Below are 17,464 nucleotides of genomic sequence, written 5' to 3'. Positions count from 1 at the left end.
TAAGTATGACACCCGTCACTCCTAGGTGCCTAGCTTGGCCCAAACTCAAATAGCTGCTTAAGCACACAAATAAGCTCAAGCACAATAAATGCTTCACAGAAAAAGGTGACCAACCAAATACAACATCGCATGTGTCAGTGACAGGTAGACCATACTCTATAGTTATTTTCACTAAGCAGACATTTTGTTCAGCTTAATATTTTTCTGCTTAAAGCTTATGAAATTGGGCCCAGAGAAAGTAACATTATTGCTAAGACTGGGCTAGCTCAGCGCAGATGAATGTTGCTTACCAAAAACAGGTTACTATCAGAAATCTGATGTATGCCTTATTTCTTTATTTTTGTTTAATACCAGATAATTAATTTGCTGGTTTTTTTTGGAGTAAATGAGCTCTCCAATTATTGAAGAAATTGACGGGTGGGTTCGACTTTCCTCCGAGTCGGTAGCTTTTAAACTTCACAACCGGGAAGGATGGTAAAGTGGGGGTCTTTTCAAGTCTCGTCAAACAAGGTTTAGAATAAATAAAGTAACCAACATGTAGTTGACGTAACTTTTCAATGTGTGTATTGTGCCCAGAGCTGCGGGTCTGGACTACTTGTCGTTCCGCCTATGGATCGGTTTCTGGACCTGCGTCATCTGCGTCATCTTGGTGGCCACTGATGCGAGCGCCCTCGTGCGGTACATCACTCGATTCACGGAGGAGGCCTTCGCTGCTCTCATTGCTTTCATCTTCATTGTGGAAGCCTTCGAGAATCTGATTGAGATCAGCCACGAATATCCACTCGAGATGTAAGTTGTTGTTCAAATAGTAGACAGATCTCTGGCCTTAGAGTTACCACCCCCCCCCCCCCCTAAAAATAAAAATAAAAATCACAGCAAAGCCTCCCAATCAGTTAGCCTACACTTATTAAGACACGCCCAGAATGTCCCCATGCTCAAATACTGATCTAATCAACCAATAACAAAAATAGCTCTCACTGAACTCATGGAAATCACATAAATAATGTGGCACTCCAAACTCATGAGAGGGTATGCATCAAAAGGAAGACATACGAGCAAAACAATCTTACAGTGCGACCATAAATTTAATTACGATTTCCTATAAACCCCCAGCCATAAGTATTGATTGATTCGCTGCTGTTCAACAATTCATTGTTCAACAAGGGTGTGCGTGTGAGGTTGTACATTCAAACCAATGACAACAACAGGGCCAACGAAATACTCATGATTTTTTTCAGAAAGAAAAACAATGGGAGTCCATGCTTGTCAAGACAAAGAGTTAAACAAAGGAGCTTCCACAACTGAAGGCCAATGAATACGTCATTGCTTAATATTACATACGAAGTGTGGACCTGGGAACAGAAGAGGTCCACACCGTGTAAGGATTTGAAACACTATGTGGACTTACACCCGTTCATTCGGTGATTTTTTAAAGTGTTTAAGATTAGGAAATTTCTTAAGACTTGTACATAACTAGAGAATGTACACATAGTGTGTGAAACACAGAGCTGGTGGGCTTAAGAAGGGCCCTTACAAAGTTGAACAATAGACCCACAACACTTTTCTTTGTTCGACTTATAAAATACAATTAAAGGTATACTAGAACAATAGCAGGACCCCACAATGCCGTACATGTGCGGACCTGAGAACAAAAGAGGTCTTCAGAATAAAAACACCATGTGGACGACGTACACACGTTTTCCACTGTTCCCCAGTGTTGACGAATATGATTTTCCTTGAGTGAACAGAACGAAGGAATGTCCACAGAGTGACTGTGAAACACAGAGTTGTGTGTGTGTGGTTGGATGAGGGGGGGGGGGGGGTGGCTGAAGTAATATTCCATCACTTCTATACTCCACAAAATCGCCCTCCTCTCCCAAAGGAAACATGTTTAAGTACTCTTTATACAAAGTCGGTGTAGGGGCAACTTGGTTGGTAAATTTTCAAAGGAGGATGTTTGCAAAGGCCCATTGGCCTCCTGTTCTGTAATCCATGCTGTTGTAGCTAAACCGATAATCAAGTTAATCCAAATCATTGTGGTATGTTACATCACAAAAATAATTGAGTGGACACTTACAGGCCTGTAATTTCATCTTTGAACATGTTGAAAGGGCAAGGGCATTTTGATTGGGAAAGGGCACTTCCATTGGGAAATCTTTTAGGGAATGGGACACTTTTAAAGGGCATGGCCTACGTGGCTTGCGTGTAATTCCTTGCCTGCACTTAGGTCTAGACCTTATTTCAGACTCAAGAAAAACGCAAGAAACTTACTGAACTGTTTGGTTAATGTTGTTTTCTCTCACTTCCCACAGCCATCCGTTTGCAAACAATCCACTCAACATGTCCGCCGAATCAGACTGTATGTGCGTCCCACCGAATGATACCACCGGCGAATGGATGGATTCCAACTGGACCGAAATCTCCTTCGAAGACTGCGGTCTCCTCAACGGTACCCTGGAGGGAGAGTCTTGCAACCATCATCACCCGGTCCCAGACGTCTTCCTCTTCTGTGTTATCCTCTTCTTCGGAACCTTTGTCATGTCTTACGCTCTCAAGACGTTCAAGTTGACCTCCTTCTTCCCGACCAAGGTACATATATGTCAGCACCTGCCTTGCTGCAATCTTGAAGTAATCATTGGTCGGATTGCACTCATGGGGACTAAAGGTCAGGTTTCACATGGCAGTTTACAGCCAATCAGGTCCAGCTACAAGAAGAGAATTCATTCACTTATGAACGTTCACATGTTATTCTTGGGGATCGTAAACAAATTACATCTGCGCTACCAAAATATGTAGCATGCAGTGCAGTTGGTTGCCTCTATAAGTTGCCTGGTTGTCTCAGTTGCTTATCACCCTCAGTTGTCATAGTGACTCACCAAAGTTGGTAAAAGAGATTTTAGGCACTTTGAGAAACCAAGCCAAGGTAAGTTTGGCAGGAACATGTCTCAGAAGGTATGCACAAACAGCTTGTTCATTTTTACAGTTTTTTTAGTGTGGTTTTCACGTACATAATGGATGATGCCGCTCTTTTAATGATCAGCCATTCCATTTAAATTTCATCAAGGTAAAACACGAGGAACCCTTGCAACAAATAAACTTTCCAATTTGATGCTTTCCACATGTAATGTCATCCATTGAATAAGACAAAACGGTCAGTACAGTGCCGATATCACTGGCTGTTCTTTTTGTCCAGGGAGACAACAAACACCATGATGCGCCATTCTTACTCCACAGCGTTACAACCCTCCACCCCGCACAGCAAACCGCAATTAAAGTAATTCACTGTTTTAATATCCGTTCTCCCTATTGTTTTCTTCACTCTACAGATCCGTTATTTCATCAGTGACTTCGGTGTTTTTGTGGCCTTTATTTCCATGACGTTATTCGACATTCTTATTGGCCTGCCAACACCCAAACTGACGGTTCCAAACCAGTTCCAGGTAACATGTTACCATTTTACAATTGTTTTTGTTTAAACCTTCGTAGAGTTTATACAGGTGTGTTTAAAACATTGGAATGAGGCGTTCGAATTGGCGGCAAAACGGGATATGAAATTCAAAATGTATATGAAACTATTTTACCCAAATAGCCTACACCAATGTGTGTAGCACTGTATATACTTAGTACTTTCAAGAACTTTATGAACAAAATCACAGGCATTTTACTCTGATGTGATTCGAACCCACGCACGATCTTTCCAATTCTAGAGCAGTGTCGTACCAAAAAGACCACCGAGACAGCCCGGTAGCTAGAAGCAGCTCGAATCCTGTGTTTTAGCAGCGGGCACCACACTAACGATACAATGCATAGCCAACTCGTAGAAACCCAACATCAAAGTGTGTACAACTCGATAGTCATAAAATACATACTGAAAAAAAAAACACCCCAAAACATGTGTATTGTGTAGATTGGTTAACTTAAAGTTTGATACTTTCCAGCCAACTCGTCCGGACAGGGGCTGGCTCGTCCCGTTCTTTGTAAATCCATGGTGGACGTACTTTGCTGCTATCGTTCCAGCCCTCCTCTGTGGCATCTTGATCTTCATGGACCAACAGATTACTGCTGTCATCGTCAATAGACGCGAGAACAAACTCAAGGTAAGATGCAGTATAGACTGGTATCCTGTCTTTATTTACAAGGATAGAGACAAGTATTGGTTTTGTATCTATACATATGTACATCGGGTTTAACCGCGAATCTCCAGGAACATGAAGGTCATTATGACGTGAATGCATTGTCAAAGGTGATTATGTAGGCCCAAGGCAGATCTCTGTCGTAATTCAGGGCCAAGGTTCAAGTGACGTCAGATGCTCAGGCTAAGGATAGTCGTGTTTTCATGATGCGTCGACAATTCGACCATGGCAAAAAACGACCCTTTTTTCAACAGGGGGCGCTCTATTTTCTCCGTCTTTTCTCCAATGACGTACATGCATGTACTGAAATCCGAGTCGTGATAGAAAGCGTATACGTGTACACATGGCCCGTTTTACAACATGAATGTGATGATCTTGAAGCAAAGACCAAACCAGCAAGACAGAATGAATGTCACGCATGGAATAATATATGACGGATCTATCCATGTAGTTCGGAACAATCATTTCCCCTCGTGCAAAAACACTTCACTTTCTTTCTAGACATGTAGACAGACGAGAGATGACTAAAAACCTCAATGAAAAAAGTGTCATAGCGGGAAAGACGGAATGCATCAAATTGGTTTTCACTCTCCGAAGAAACACGACACAGCAGCAAAGACATTGGTTTATGACATACAGATTTTAGAGGAGGAGGTTTAGACTTAGTAGTCTTTGTCAAATTATCTAGCAAGATGAATTGCCTTCAAGAGCAAGTTGAATGAAAACAGGTACTTTTGATGACAAGTTTACTAGAGCTCAATAAACACAAACTTTTCACAAAATACAAGAAAAAGAATCACAGTTTCGCAAAAGCCCCCATTGACGTCATCACTATCGGATAAACTTGTGTGACGTCATTGTTGGGAGTGGCGTCTCATACCCACTGAACTGTATTATACCCCCTGCGAAGTACGCAATGCAATATATTAATTACACTATTATTAGATTTTTAATTTTTTTTTGGTTTAATTTCACGAAGAAAAGGTGCTCTTCAAGCACTGTTTGTGATATTGATAACCGAAGAGAGAGGCTCTCGTGATGACTACAGTAGGCGCCTATACTCATTGTAACTACATCATTAATTACTTTCTGTCAAAAATGACTAATCTTGACCACTCAAACTTTCACTTCCCATAACAGAAAGGTTTTGGGTACCACTTGGATCTGTTCATCGTCGGCCTGCTGTTGTTCCTTATGTCACTGCTGGGCATGCCGTGGTTCGTAGCGGCCACCGTACTCTCCATTAACCACGTGGACAGTTTGAGGGTCATGTCGAGTACTGTCATTCCAGGAGAGCCGCCAAAGGTTGTTGGCTGTCGGTAAGTAGAGTATGGGAGACTTTCTGGGACGATAGAGGGCAGCAGACTTACCGGGTAAATCCATTGTTCTCAGAATTATGCGCATGTTCAGAACTACGTAAACAATGGAAATTTACCCGGTATGTCTGCTGCCACCTAGCGTTGGAAAGTCTCCTATTGCACGATCTTTGGTTGTTGCTTACCCGTAGACCCTGGCTCGAATCACTCCGGGGCACTACGTGGATTAGGTTTTCAGTTCCTATCCTGACTGCATGGGCTTTCCCTGGAATGATTGTCTGAGGTTTTCCTCCCACATTCAAAATTAAACTACCTTCCTTGTCTTCTCTTAATTGGGTTTATGGTTCAGCGATTAAGTTTGCTTTTCTAAAGAGTCCTTGACTTCACAACCAGAAAAGAATTACATGAAGTCAAACTTGGTTCTGTGTTCCACGGAACAATGTCCTGCCCATCCATTACCGCTGCTGTTAACCCTGAGGTCAGAGAGATCGTAGAGCCGGTTACATTAAAGTTCCGTAACCCGAAGTTCTGTATCATGGCAGTTTGAGTTTGTGAAAACCAAGTTTACTGCTACCATCATGACCCTTGCTCTATATCACTGTCTTTGTAGCTTGTGGCAAAGGACTATCTACATCTTAATTTACTTCTTTTGCTGTTGAAGTACTTGGCATTCAAAACGACACCCTCTGTACCTAATAGCCGTCTGGTTGCTTTTATGTTTTTCTTTCATAAACTAGAACACTGTCAGAATGAGCGAAACACGCCATGCTGTCTCTCACCGAGGTCCAAGTGTACACCTCCCTGTATCCCATGCGACGCCTGCAGTTGCCTTCCTTCTGATTTTCCTCTATGTTCATACACTAAACCATATCTTCGATTTATAATAGATGCAAAATGATGCTGCATTTACCTCATCAAAAAAAAAACCACTTCATTGTGCACTCGTTGTCCACTTTCTTTTAGGGAGCAAAGGTTAACAGGTCTGCTGGTGTTTATCATGATGGGTGTGTCCAGTTTGATGACCAGTGTACTTCGGGTAAGCAAACCAAACACCGAAGCTTTGATTGGTACTCGTATGCTGGAAAGTGTGTAAAGAACCCATCAGCTCCTACGAAGCGGGTCAGAATTGACTCAGATTCCCGTCCACGGCCTGACCCGTTTCTAGGTCCAGGCTAGACTTTACTCAAGTCCAAATCCTGTGCCATCGCCAGAACACTATTGTTTTGTGGTGCTCTGCATTCCCCAACTTGTCCCACTCTCGAGACCATAGCTACATTTTGACGCTGAGAACACACTGCGATATACGGCTTGTTTGCTTGAATAAAGTCTAAGGTCACGCTGACTCCTGGAAACTTGAACTCGGTTTGAGCGTGAGTTTGGCCGATTTCCTGAGTTGATTTTGACATCAGTTTCGGTTCATCCCACCCAGAGAATTTGACCTGGAAGTGTTAAGAGTGTACGCATTCGTGAGTCTCCCATTGACGACCACAGCAATAGTCGAAACTTTGAGGGGAAAAAAAACCTTTTATTTTTTCAGAGCCAACATTTTTTCCTGGACGAAACGAATAACTATCGTGTACCGGAAATACTTCAAAATATCAAATTCACAACTTTGAGAAAAAAAAAAACCTTTTTTCAGAGTCAACATTTTTTCCTGTACGAAACGAATAACTATCGTGTACCGGAAATACTTCAAAATATCAAATTCACAACTTTGAGAAAAAAAACCCCTTTTTTCAGAGCCAACATTTTTTCCTGGACGAAACGAATAACTATGGTGTACTATGTCAATCTCACCGCAGCAATAGTCGAGAAGGAACTCTTTTTCAGAGCCAACAATTTTTTCCAGAAGAAATAAATAGCTATAATTTACCAGAAAGACTTCAAAATGTCAATCTCATAGATGCTTTTGCTGATACAAATAGTTTCCGTTAATTCATTTGCAGTTTATCCCGATGCCTGTGCTGTACGGCGTGTTCCTGTATATGGGAATATCATCCCTTCGTGGCGTGCAGGTAAATGATGGACCTTTGACGGGCAGCCATTTTGCTCAACTCCCATTCAGCCCAAAACCAAACAGAGGCTGAATTGTATGTCCGTTTTAGCTTTTGGTTTGTGCGATCAATGTTTTGCGTAAGCTCACAACGTAGTTGTGTTAGTTTTCTTAGATTTCGCTCATCAGATATCCTTCTTCCATCTTGTGTGACGTAAATAGTTCATAAACTGTGTTCTAGTTACACCTCGGTAGTTATCTTTATTTGTGAATTGCATGTTATGACGTGATCAGTTCGTCTTTGTTGTGCCAAGAAAAAGCCACATCATTTTTGCCGATAGAGCCTTCTCAGTATATGGACCCAAACTCTGGAATAAACTTCCGAATCACATCAGGGACACAACATCCTTCAACACATTCAATACATTTCTGAAAGCCCACTTGTTTCAGGAGGCTTTTTACCAATAACTTTTTTTCTTTCGGCCTCAGTGCCTTAAAGAACGAACATTTGATTAGGTCGCTGTGTGAGTTATTTATTTATTTATTTATGTATGATTGATTGATTGGTCTTTAGTTTTAACACGTAACGTTCTATTTGCATGTGACGTCATTTATGTTGTAATTGTCCACTTCCAGTACTTACACATTACGTAATCGATACCTTATTCTCACACAGTTCGTGGACCGGTTGTTGCTCTTCCTGATGCCAGCTAAGCACCAGCCTGATCACATCTACCTTCGCCACGTCAAACTCTGGAAGGTTCATCTATTCACAGCTATCCAGGCGATTTGTCTCGCTATCCTTTGGATCATCAAAACCTCCAAGGGAGCCATCGTCTTCCCAATTATGGTATTTACATTTGTATTGACTTATTCAACAATATTATAAGATCGTAGTCTTATATAGCGCACGTATCTACCAACAAGGTACTCGGCGTGAAGTATATACATGTTTAAATAAACTTAGGCTATTGAACTTGTGAATTTTGAGACCCATGTAGCACCAAATAAGGGTTAACAAGGTGCTACGGCGCATTCAGCAGCCACTGCCAGGAACACCGGACGAACCCTTTCTCTAATAGCGTTACGTGTAACTGGGATCGTTAACGAATGCACAATTGAGACAGGATAGCATTATCAGTTAGGAAAAAAAAAGGGAACTACAGAGCAATGGGAATATCCATGAAAAGTTACGAAAGAGAAAACTAAAAGAGAGGCAAATAATTATAAAAGAGCAAAATAACAACTTTAAAACAGGTATCAATGTAAAATCGGTTTGCGGTAACACCACGTGTTTAATTAATAGTTCGCTGTGTAGATTTGTGTTCCTTATGAGCATAGGGCCAGACCTAGTTGCAAAAGAACAAACATATTTTATTTGCAGAGTGTCAGATGCTTATAACAAATGACTCTCTCAGGAAAACAGACATGTTTTTTTTATTATATGACTTGAAAGGACACTCAATAATTAACCCAGTTAATTAAAAAAACGCGTATGATGAAGATGTTCAATTAAAAATGTTGTCTGTTTAGTTAAATGCAAGTCAACATGCATTTATTAGCTTATTAAAGTGAAATACATCACCGGTGTTTGAAGAGTAAACTATTATTTTTCATGCATAAATACCTCAGACAGTTTCGCTATTCCTATTGGTGGAGAGCGACAACGAAAATGACAAAGATAACTATTTTTTGCTTGGACCCTTTCAAGATTGTTTAAGCTGAGTAGAAAAGGAGGTCTTTTGATGACATTTAGACTGGCATTTCCAGCGATGTTTTCAGAAAATACAACCAAAATATTTCTATATGATTGAGGCATTGCATGGTGATGTATTAATTTGTATTCGGTTCGTGGTAACACCATGTGTAAATTATCAACTTTGCTGTGTATACTTTTGTACTTCTGGAACTAGGGCAAGACCTAGTTTCGCAAAGATAAACATGTTGTGTTTGCAGAGACGTGTCAGTTGCTAACAAAGTTAACTTAATTGGGAGGCCTGTCCGGAAAAAACCACTTTCCTCCTCTTCGTAAAAAATGTAGAAGTACCTAATTACACCGAAAAGTGTAATTGAATTCTAGGATCGTGCATACCCAAAGGTTAGTTAATGAACTAGTACTTTTTATGAAAGTGCATTAGAGTGACCCATTAATAGTCATGAGACATGCAATTTGAGAAACGTCTCCTGTTTTCGACCCCTCTCGTTTTCACTAAAGCTATTGGAATGATCAATCAAAATTGTGTGCTTATAGAGTTGATGATTAGTTTTTTTTCCATGGCTTAAAATAGTAAAAGCCACAAAGTAGTCATGTCACGGCTCGACAGCAAAAGTCACCCGAATCAGCCAAATTTCGGATATGGCTAGCAGCGTTTGTCATTAATAACTAAGAGGTCTGCGGTAACACCATTCTGAAAAGAACCAGTGGCTAACGACTCAATGTTCCGATCAGTATAATGTGATCATCTTCAAGAGCCCCTAATATACGCTAAGAGCTTACAGATCGAAACGTTAAGCCGTTAAAGGCAGTGGACACATTAGTAATTACTCAAAATAATTATTAGCATAAAACCTTTGTTGGTGACGAGTAATGGAGAGAGGTTGATGGTAAAAAAACATTGTGAGAAACGGCTCCCTCTGAAGTGACATAGTTTTCGAGAAAGAAGTAAATTTCCACGAATTTGATTTCAAGACCTCAGATTTAGAACTTGAGGTCTCGAAATCAACCATCTAAACGCACACAACTTCGGGTGACAAGGGTGTTTTTTCTTTCACTATTATCTCGCAAGTTCGAAAACTGATTGAGCTCAAATTTTCACAGGTTTGTCATTTTATGCATATGTTGAGATACACCAACTGTGCAGGCTAGTCTCTGACAATTATCAATAGTGTCCACTGCCTTTAACCACCGATTCTTCGTTGGTCTCACTCAAGCCAATTGATCTTAATTCAACCCCAAATGATTTACAAATAAAATATATTTATAACATATCACGCAGACTTTAATTAAATTCTACTCTCTTTATTGTTTAGGTCTTGGCCATCGTGATAATACGTAAGGGATTGGAGTACATCTTCTCCCAGCCCGAACTGAGTTTCCTTGATGACGTCATACCAGAGAGTCAGAAGACACAGAAGGAGAACGAAGACAAAAAGATACAAGATGAGATGGATGAGGTATGCAATAACGTCATTTTGACCCAACTAAAATCCAATGACCTATTTGAGTCATTACAAACTCGACTCATACACTATCATACACTGGTTTAATGGGCGACCATGTGATAGGTTTTCATTCAAATCGTGTAAAACACTGTACATACTCAGTAATTTCCCCGAGTCCTGTAGTAAACAATCCAAAGTAGTAAAATTCCACACTTATCAAAACTTATTGCAGTTTTTTGTTGTTTAATTGCTTAAAGGAACACGTTGCCTTGGATCGGTCGAGTTGGTATATGAAAAGCGTTTGGAACCATTTATTATGAAACGTGTATGGTTGGAAAGATGTTTTAAAAGTAGAATATAATTATTCACACAAGTATGACTCGAAATTGCATGGTTTTCCTTACACGTCGCGAACTAACACGGTCGGCCATTTTATGGTGTAAAAATGTTGACTCCACAAAATGGCCGACCGTGTTTCTTCGCGACGTAAAAGGAAACCCGTGCAATTTCGAGGCATGTTTAGTGTGGATCAAAATATTTAACTTATTTAAAATAAATAATTATCTATCTAACTATTTGTATTTCATAACAAATGGTTCCAAACGCTTTTCAAAGACAAACTCGACCGATCCAAGGCAACGTGTTTTTTTAAGGAATCAAATAGACATATTATTAGCTACCTATGCAGCAAGCAAATGGATTGTGGTTTACTAATATTAAAAACATCCTACCATTGGTAATGAACTTTTGGTGGTGTACAGACCTAGAATACTAGAAAATACTTAAGAATACATAGATCATAAAATTGCCCTACCTAAAACCGCTATCTACCTTTTCAAATACTAAATTGTCCGCTCATAACTGCAGTTCACGATACAAACTCTTTTCTTTTTCTTATTGCAGCACACACGTACTCGGAGCGGTACCCTGACCGTCGCCCTAGAAAGTGGACAGATGTTGAGCATACCTGCAGGAAGAGTGACCTTTAACCCCGCCAAAGACGGTAAAGATGCAGAACTTGACAGCGATGGTAACATGGGCACTGGGCGTGCCCTGCGCACATTGTCCAACAGCTCACAGCCTCGTCATCGGTAAGTACACACTGATCGAGTTAAGTGAGTCATATCGCGCGTTTTAACTTCGCACGCTTTGCCTACAGTGTGCGCTTGGGTCATTCTAATTTTAAAAATGGCGCCACCAAGATTTATTCCAGCCAATGACGTCAGGAGACGTGGGTCAATATGACGTTTAAATGTGTCTCTTCAAAAGTTTGCCGTTGTCGGAATTTTTGGGGCAAAATATTGTTATATGAGTCTTCCCAGTTGAACCTTGTATCAAAATCAGGGACAGCTTTTTTTTACTGACAAAATGTTGCTCACAGACATTACGCCTTTAGCCCATGTCAAAAGTTCCCAAATGGACAAAGGACTGTTGAGTGTCTAATGTTATATCCAGCGGCTAATCCACATGTCTTTTGTGAAATATTCTGTTTGAATGAAATGAGACGAAATCGAGCAAAATTCAAAAGTAATAGTCGGGCCCTTTTTGTACAATGGTAAATGGTACCCCATGAAGCTATGACAACCACAGGGAACACGACGACAAAGAAGGGGGTCACCTGATAATGGGTAGACAGTCAGATAGACATTTCTATTGTTACGTCATAACCCAACTTGTTGGTCAACCAGGGTTGCAAAACTACGGAAAGCAATATACAAAGCAAAAACTGTGTTTTTGTTGTTTAACAATAGTGATGATTTTTTTGAAACAAATCAACCAATTATAAGAGGTATTTTATTTATTTCAAAGTTTGCAGAACATGATAAATTTGGGTAAAACCTATTTTCAACACGATTGACTGTTTTGCCAAAATCAAAAATGGAAAGGGTCTATTTGAACATGTGATGAAACCAAGCCTTGAAGTGCAAAATAGTGTACGATGGTAATCAGTAGTCCATGGCGCTGTGACAACCACGGGGAACATGACGACAACGATTGGGTCGCTTGACAATGCAATGACAGTCATTTTTACCACACTTCAAGCACATGAATTTCCATGTCACCGTGTTTGTCTATGTGTTTAATTCTGACACAGGCGAGGCAGGGCAACTAGTATGGAACCAGATGTCCGGAACCAGACTGCCGACGAAACTCATATAGAGCTTGGACAGGGAAACAACAATGTAGGAGCGTCAGCCGACCACCATGAGCTCGACACTCGATTCTAAAAACAACACCTGACACGGCCAATACTTCAAGCTAAATGAAAATCAACTTCGTCCTGACGGGTCGAAACGTCGAGTTTGATCAACAACAGCTCAAAGAGAGATATTGCTTCTGAGCACTGTCATGTTCTGTTTAGAGTTTAAACACACATGTTGTAGCCACTTTGTAAACATGTTCAAGGCACCTGAAAGCACACAACTTGTGCGACAATATAATACTATATAATAATAATAATAAAACCATTCTTATATAGCGCATATCACCGAATACAGTGTATTTTTTATTCCATTTTTTTTTCTCGCAACTTCGACGACCAATTGAGTCCACATGCTCACAGGTTTGTTATTTTATGCATACGTTGAGATAAACGAAGTGAGAATACTGGTCTTTGACAATTACCAAAGGTGTCCAGTGGCTGTAAGATTAGATCACTCGTTGCAATTCTCTGAATCAAAACACTGGACATTTGATTTTTATACAAATTCAATTAATATCAATTACCAAATTACGCTTACCATTACAACATCATTCGGATGTTTTAACAGCTTTGTTTTAGAATAAATGGACCACAATCTTATTTATTAAAACAACTAGTTTTTCTTTTGGTGGTATTTACTATTTAGTTGCTATATGCAGACAATTTCTCAAGAGAAGTAATATTAACACAAAAACTATTTAAGGTGTTTTCCACCGAGCTTGGTAATCAAAGAACAACTTTGTTTTATACAAGTTTAATGATAGTAAACATAATCAATCATTTTAAAGAGCGCTTTTAGAGGTTTTAATTTCTAAGAATAATACAGTTTGATAATATGATATAATATTTCACTGTCGTCTATGTTTGTTGTTGAAATATATAAGTTAATATTTTCACAGGCAGGTTTCTGTGATTTATGGTTCAAAGCATATCATAATACATATTTAATAAATTTAAGTAGAGTTTATGAATTGATTAAAAGTGGGGTTGCAACCTAATAAAACACAACAAGTAAACATTTGATTAGAATCCAATAAAGGTATTGTAGAAATCTGGAATCAAGTGAGCCGTAAACGAGCCAAGCGGCTATGACCGTTGGCTGCAGCGACAACGTTGCCGAATAGGAAGTGTTAAGCTAAAGCCAGTACCGAAGCCAATAATTCATACACAGCCAAATACGTTTAGCTAGAAGCCTACAGTAGCTATCGGTAGTATAAAGCATTTTGAGAAACATTTCACTTCAAAGTAATGTAGTTATGGAAAAGTTATCGGTTTTTGTTCACCAAAATTGGAATCTGAGAAGCGTTACTGCCAGAAACGTTTTGAAAGGAAAGGTACACGTTTGGTTATTACTCAAAACAAATACTAACTTAAAAACTGACTTGGTAACGAGCATTGGAGAGCTGTTGATAGTACAAAACATTGTAACAAACGACTCCCTCTGAAGTAACGTAGTTTTTGAGAAAGAAGTAATTGTCCACTAAAATAATAAAAGACTTATAGCTAGAAGTCTTTTATTTCTATCTGAAAGCACAACATTCGTCCAATAAGGGTGTTTTTTTCTCTCATCATTTTCTCGCAACTTCGATGACCAATTTAGCTCAACTTTTCACAGGCTAGTTATTTTATGCTTATGTTGGGATACACCAAGTGAGAAGACTGGGCTTTGACAAGATTACCAAACGTGTACCTTCCCTTTAATGCTTGGACATAAGCACTTTGCCACCATCTCGCTCCCCTCATGCCGTGAACTCAAAATGAGGCGCATGACTGGGAGTGGGGCCCAGTGAGATTTGGCCGGGATCGTCGCAATAACAACGTATAATTAAAAGTAGTGATAAATAAAATATATATTATTAGTTTTTAAATACTACAAGTAAAGATAATAGCAATTAATATGAACGAAATTTGTCTTCGAATCGGTGACAGCTCCTTAAAAATGTTTTTAGCGAAGATATAACTCATATTATTTGTATGTACTCAAAGATGTCTTGCGGGTTAAACATGTAACGTTTTTTGTTATAAAATTATTTTATATTTTGAGTTTACGGAGTGCACGTAAGATTTCTTTGTAAGAAAGAATAAGTATTGTCACGTAAATAATGTAAGTTTAACGAGAAAGTAAAGTAATAAAAAAAAACAATCTCTTAAGGAAGGTAAAGACAAAGGTTAGCAAAATTGCGTTTTTCTTATATTGAGTTGCTTTTTAAAGTAAGCATTTTTGGGGGCTATGAACAATGATGGACCTTCTTAAGATCATTAACCTTTGTTTCCAGAGAGGGTTAAAGAGCCGTTGTTGCACTGGTCATTTAAGTTTTGTTTCATGATTTCCACGACCAAAGAGTTATACAAAATAACAGCTGAACAAGTTTTAAGAGGTGCGCCTTATCATTATACCAAAAATTGATAACATTTTTTAGACAGTGACATTTTCTATAGAATTCAAGATTTACGTCTTCTTCCATTGAGCTATTCTGTACAAATTGTGCCTGTAGAAAGCCCAGGCTCTGTGACTCTTTAATAGTAAACATGTGATGTCACCTGTTACATGGTCAGTGGATACTCTATTGGTAATTACTCAAAATAATTATTAGCATAAAACCTTACTTGGTGACGAGTAATGGGGAGAGGTTGATGGTATAAAACATTGTGTGAAACGGCTCCCTCTGAAGTGACGTAGTTTTCGAGAAAGAAGTAATTTCCACGAATTTGATTTCGAGACCTCAAGTTTAGAATTTGAGGTATCAAAATCAAGCATCTAAAAGCACACAACTTCGTGTGACAAGGTTTTTTTCTTTTCTTTCATTATTATCTCGCAACTTCGACTACCAATTGAGCTCAAATTTTCACAGGTTTGTTATTTTATGCATATGTTGAGATACACCAAGTGAGAAGACTGGTCTTTGACAATTACCAATAGTGTCCACTGCCTTTAACATACAACTTTATTACTAAAAATTGTGCAAGTGTGCCTCAAGTATATACTTGTCACTTGATACTTGGTATTTTACTCCCCTTTTAATTTTCTATCGCCCCTGTCCCTGCCTCGAAAGAAAATGAACTGGAGAAGTTACAGGTATAGTTTGCTATATACACTAAACGCATGCACTATAGAATCATTTTGGGCTTAGTGCATCCGCACAATTGTCGTCTATTTTTTTATGTTAACATTATCAATGAATGACCAGCTGATGTTCAGAATGAATATCTAAAATAAGAGAACAACATGTATCTCTCTCACAGTTACAGCTAATTCAGTTATAAGTAGGTCAATTATTTTGTCATAAGGTGACAATGTTAACACATAATAAACACATTCAATAGCTTTTGAATTCTTCAAGGTTTTCCTTGCGTCAAATGATAACATCTATTTCCACGGCGGGAAAATAGGCATGCTATTCCAGTGTGGATAATTAAAAGGTAACTGTTCTGTGCACTGGAGCCTTGTGTTCTAGAAGTAGTACGGGTTTCTTTAAAGAGAAACGCGTACACCTTTTCAAAGAACTTTTCTCAGTTAACCTAACAGTGTTTATCGAGAATAACGGACATTTGAATGAGTATCACATCTCCTCTGATGGTAGACTTGGTTCCAAGTCTTTGATCGTGGTTTTTAGTCGTCCTGATAGCGGCAACATTATTGGCTGAAACAGCGTCATTTAGCCTATTAGATTGCGAGTTAGGGTGCGTGATAGCTAATATTTGTGGGGCGTTTTTCAATGGCTGAGATGCAGAGGAATAACCGCGATCTAAGACTTGAAATCAAGGCTACTCTCATGGTGACAGTTTAGCAGATATTCGCCTTTCTAAATACTTCACTACAGTCTTTCCTAAATCTAGCATTCCAGATTCCGTAAATTAAGGGGTTGACCACATCGTTGACAAAAATGATTATTTGGAATTCTTCAAGGATACGTTGGAGAGTTTCATTGACGTCCACGCCAAAGTAATCAACCAACAGCCCGATGACGTAGATCCAATATGGCAGCCATGATAGCAGGAACACCAAGCTGGTGATGAACAACATCCGTGTAGTCTTGCGCTGCAGCAGTGACGAGCCGTCATACTTCTTCCATGGCCTCGTAGAGATGCCGACTTTGTTGGGTAGTCTTCTTGGGACGACTCGTCGTCTGCTCGCAGAGGCCTCTCCAGTAGTAGACCTACCCGTTGGTCTGACCCTTGTGATGGGCTTCGCCGGCGCTCCTCCCCCACCAGACGAACCTGATGGCACACGCTCCTCGTGAAGCACCATTTCGTGTTCGGCGACCCGGCTAAGTTTTCGAACCGTTCCGATCTCTTTGGCCGCCTTTTGTCTCTTTCTTTCGCGGTAAGGGTTAAATTCTTGCTTGTGTTTTGTGTGTGCTGCATATTGACAAGAGGACGTCCCAATCCCATTCATAACTGAAACAATTTTGTCCTGTTTTGTGGACTGGCTGCTTGCTGGATTCATTCCATTTTCTCGAGCCGTATATTCGGGCGTAGTAGGCGTTACATCACAATGGTCAAATACCTCATTTACATTTATGGTGCGTGAGCCACACTCCGGCAAAGAGGTGGGTGTCAATATTTCGTTGTCACAAGCAACAGATTTAGTTCGATTTTGATTTGAGTTGTGCTCAGTCCTGTATTTTGTACGGGTTGGAACCAGTTCTTCTGATAT

The 17,464-nt window shown here is 39.6% G+C and overlaps 1 protein-coding gene across 1 annotated transcript in view; it reads left to right on the top strand.

Moving 5' to 3' along the window:
• The window catches only part of LOC117291340 (sodium bicarbonate cotransporter 3-like), a 38,803-nt gene extending 25,782 nt beyond the window's left edge, over positions 1–13,021 (top strand). Inside the window, exons 14-24 of the mRNA XM_033772984.1 lie at positions 577–789; positions 2,313–2,589; positions 3,327–3,440; positions 3,939–4,097; positions 5,274–5,452; positions 6,413–6,485; positions 7,396–7,464; positions 8,119–8,292; positions 10,473–10,616; positions 11,508–11,695; positions 12,700–13,021. Coding sequence (XP_033628875.1) covers positions 577–789; positions 2,313–2,589; positions 3,327–3,440; positions 3,939–4,097; positions 5,274–5,452; positions 6,413–6,485; positions 7,396–7,464; positions 8,119–8,292; positions 10,473–10,616; positions 11,508–11,695; positions 12,700–12,832 — 1,723 coding nt within the window. The 3' untranslated portion in view covers positions 12,833–13,021. The remainder of the gene's footprint in view (positions 1–576; positions 790–2,312; positions 2,590–3,326; positions 3,441–3,938; positions 4,098–5,273; positions 5,453–6,412; positions 6,486–7,395; positions 7,465–8,118; positions 8,293–10,472; positions 10,617–11,507; positions 11,696–12,699) is intronic.
• The last annotated feature ends 4,443 nt before the right edge of the window (positions 13,022–17,464 follow it).

This window comes from Asterias rubens, chromosome 6 (assembly GCF_902459465.1).
Source record: "Asterias rubens chromosome 6, eAstRub1.3, whole genome shotgun sequence".
NCBI lineage: Eukaryota > Metazoa > Echinodermata > Asteroidea > Forcipulatida > Asteriidae > Asterias > Asterias rubens.
Note: the sequence above shows the minus strand (reverse complement) of the source record. Positions and strands in the feature narration are given on the sequence as shown.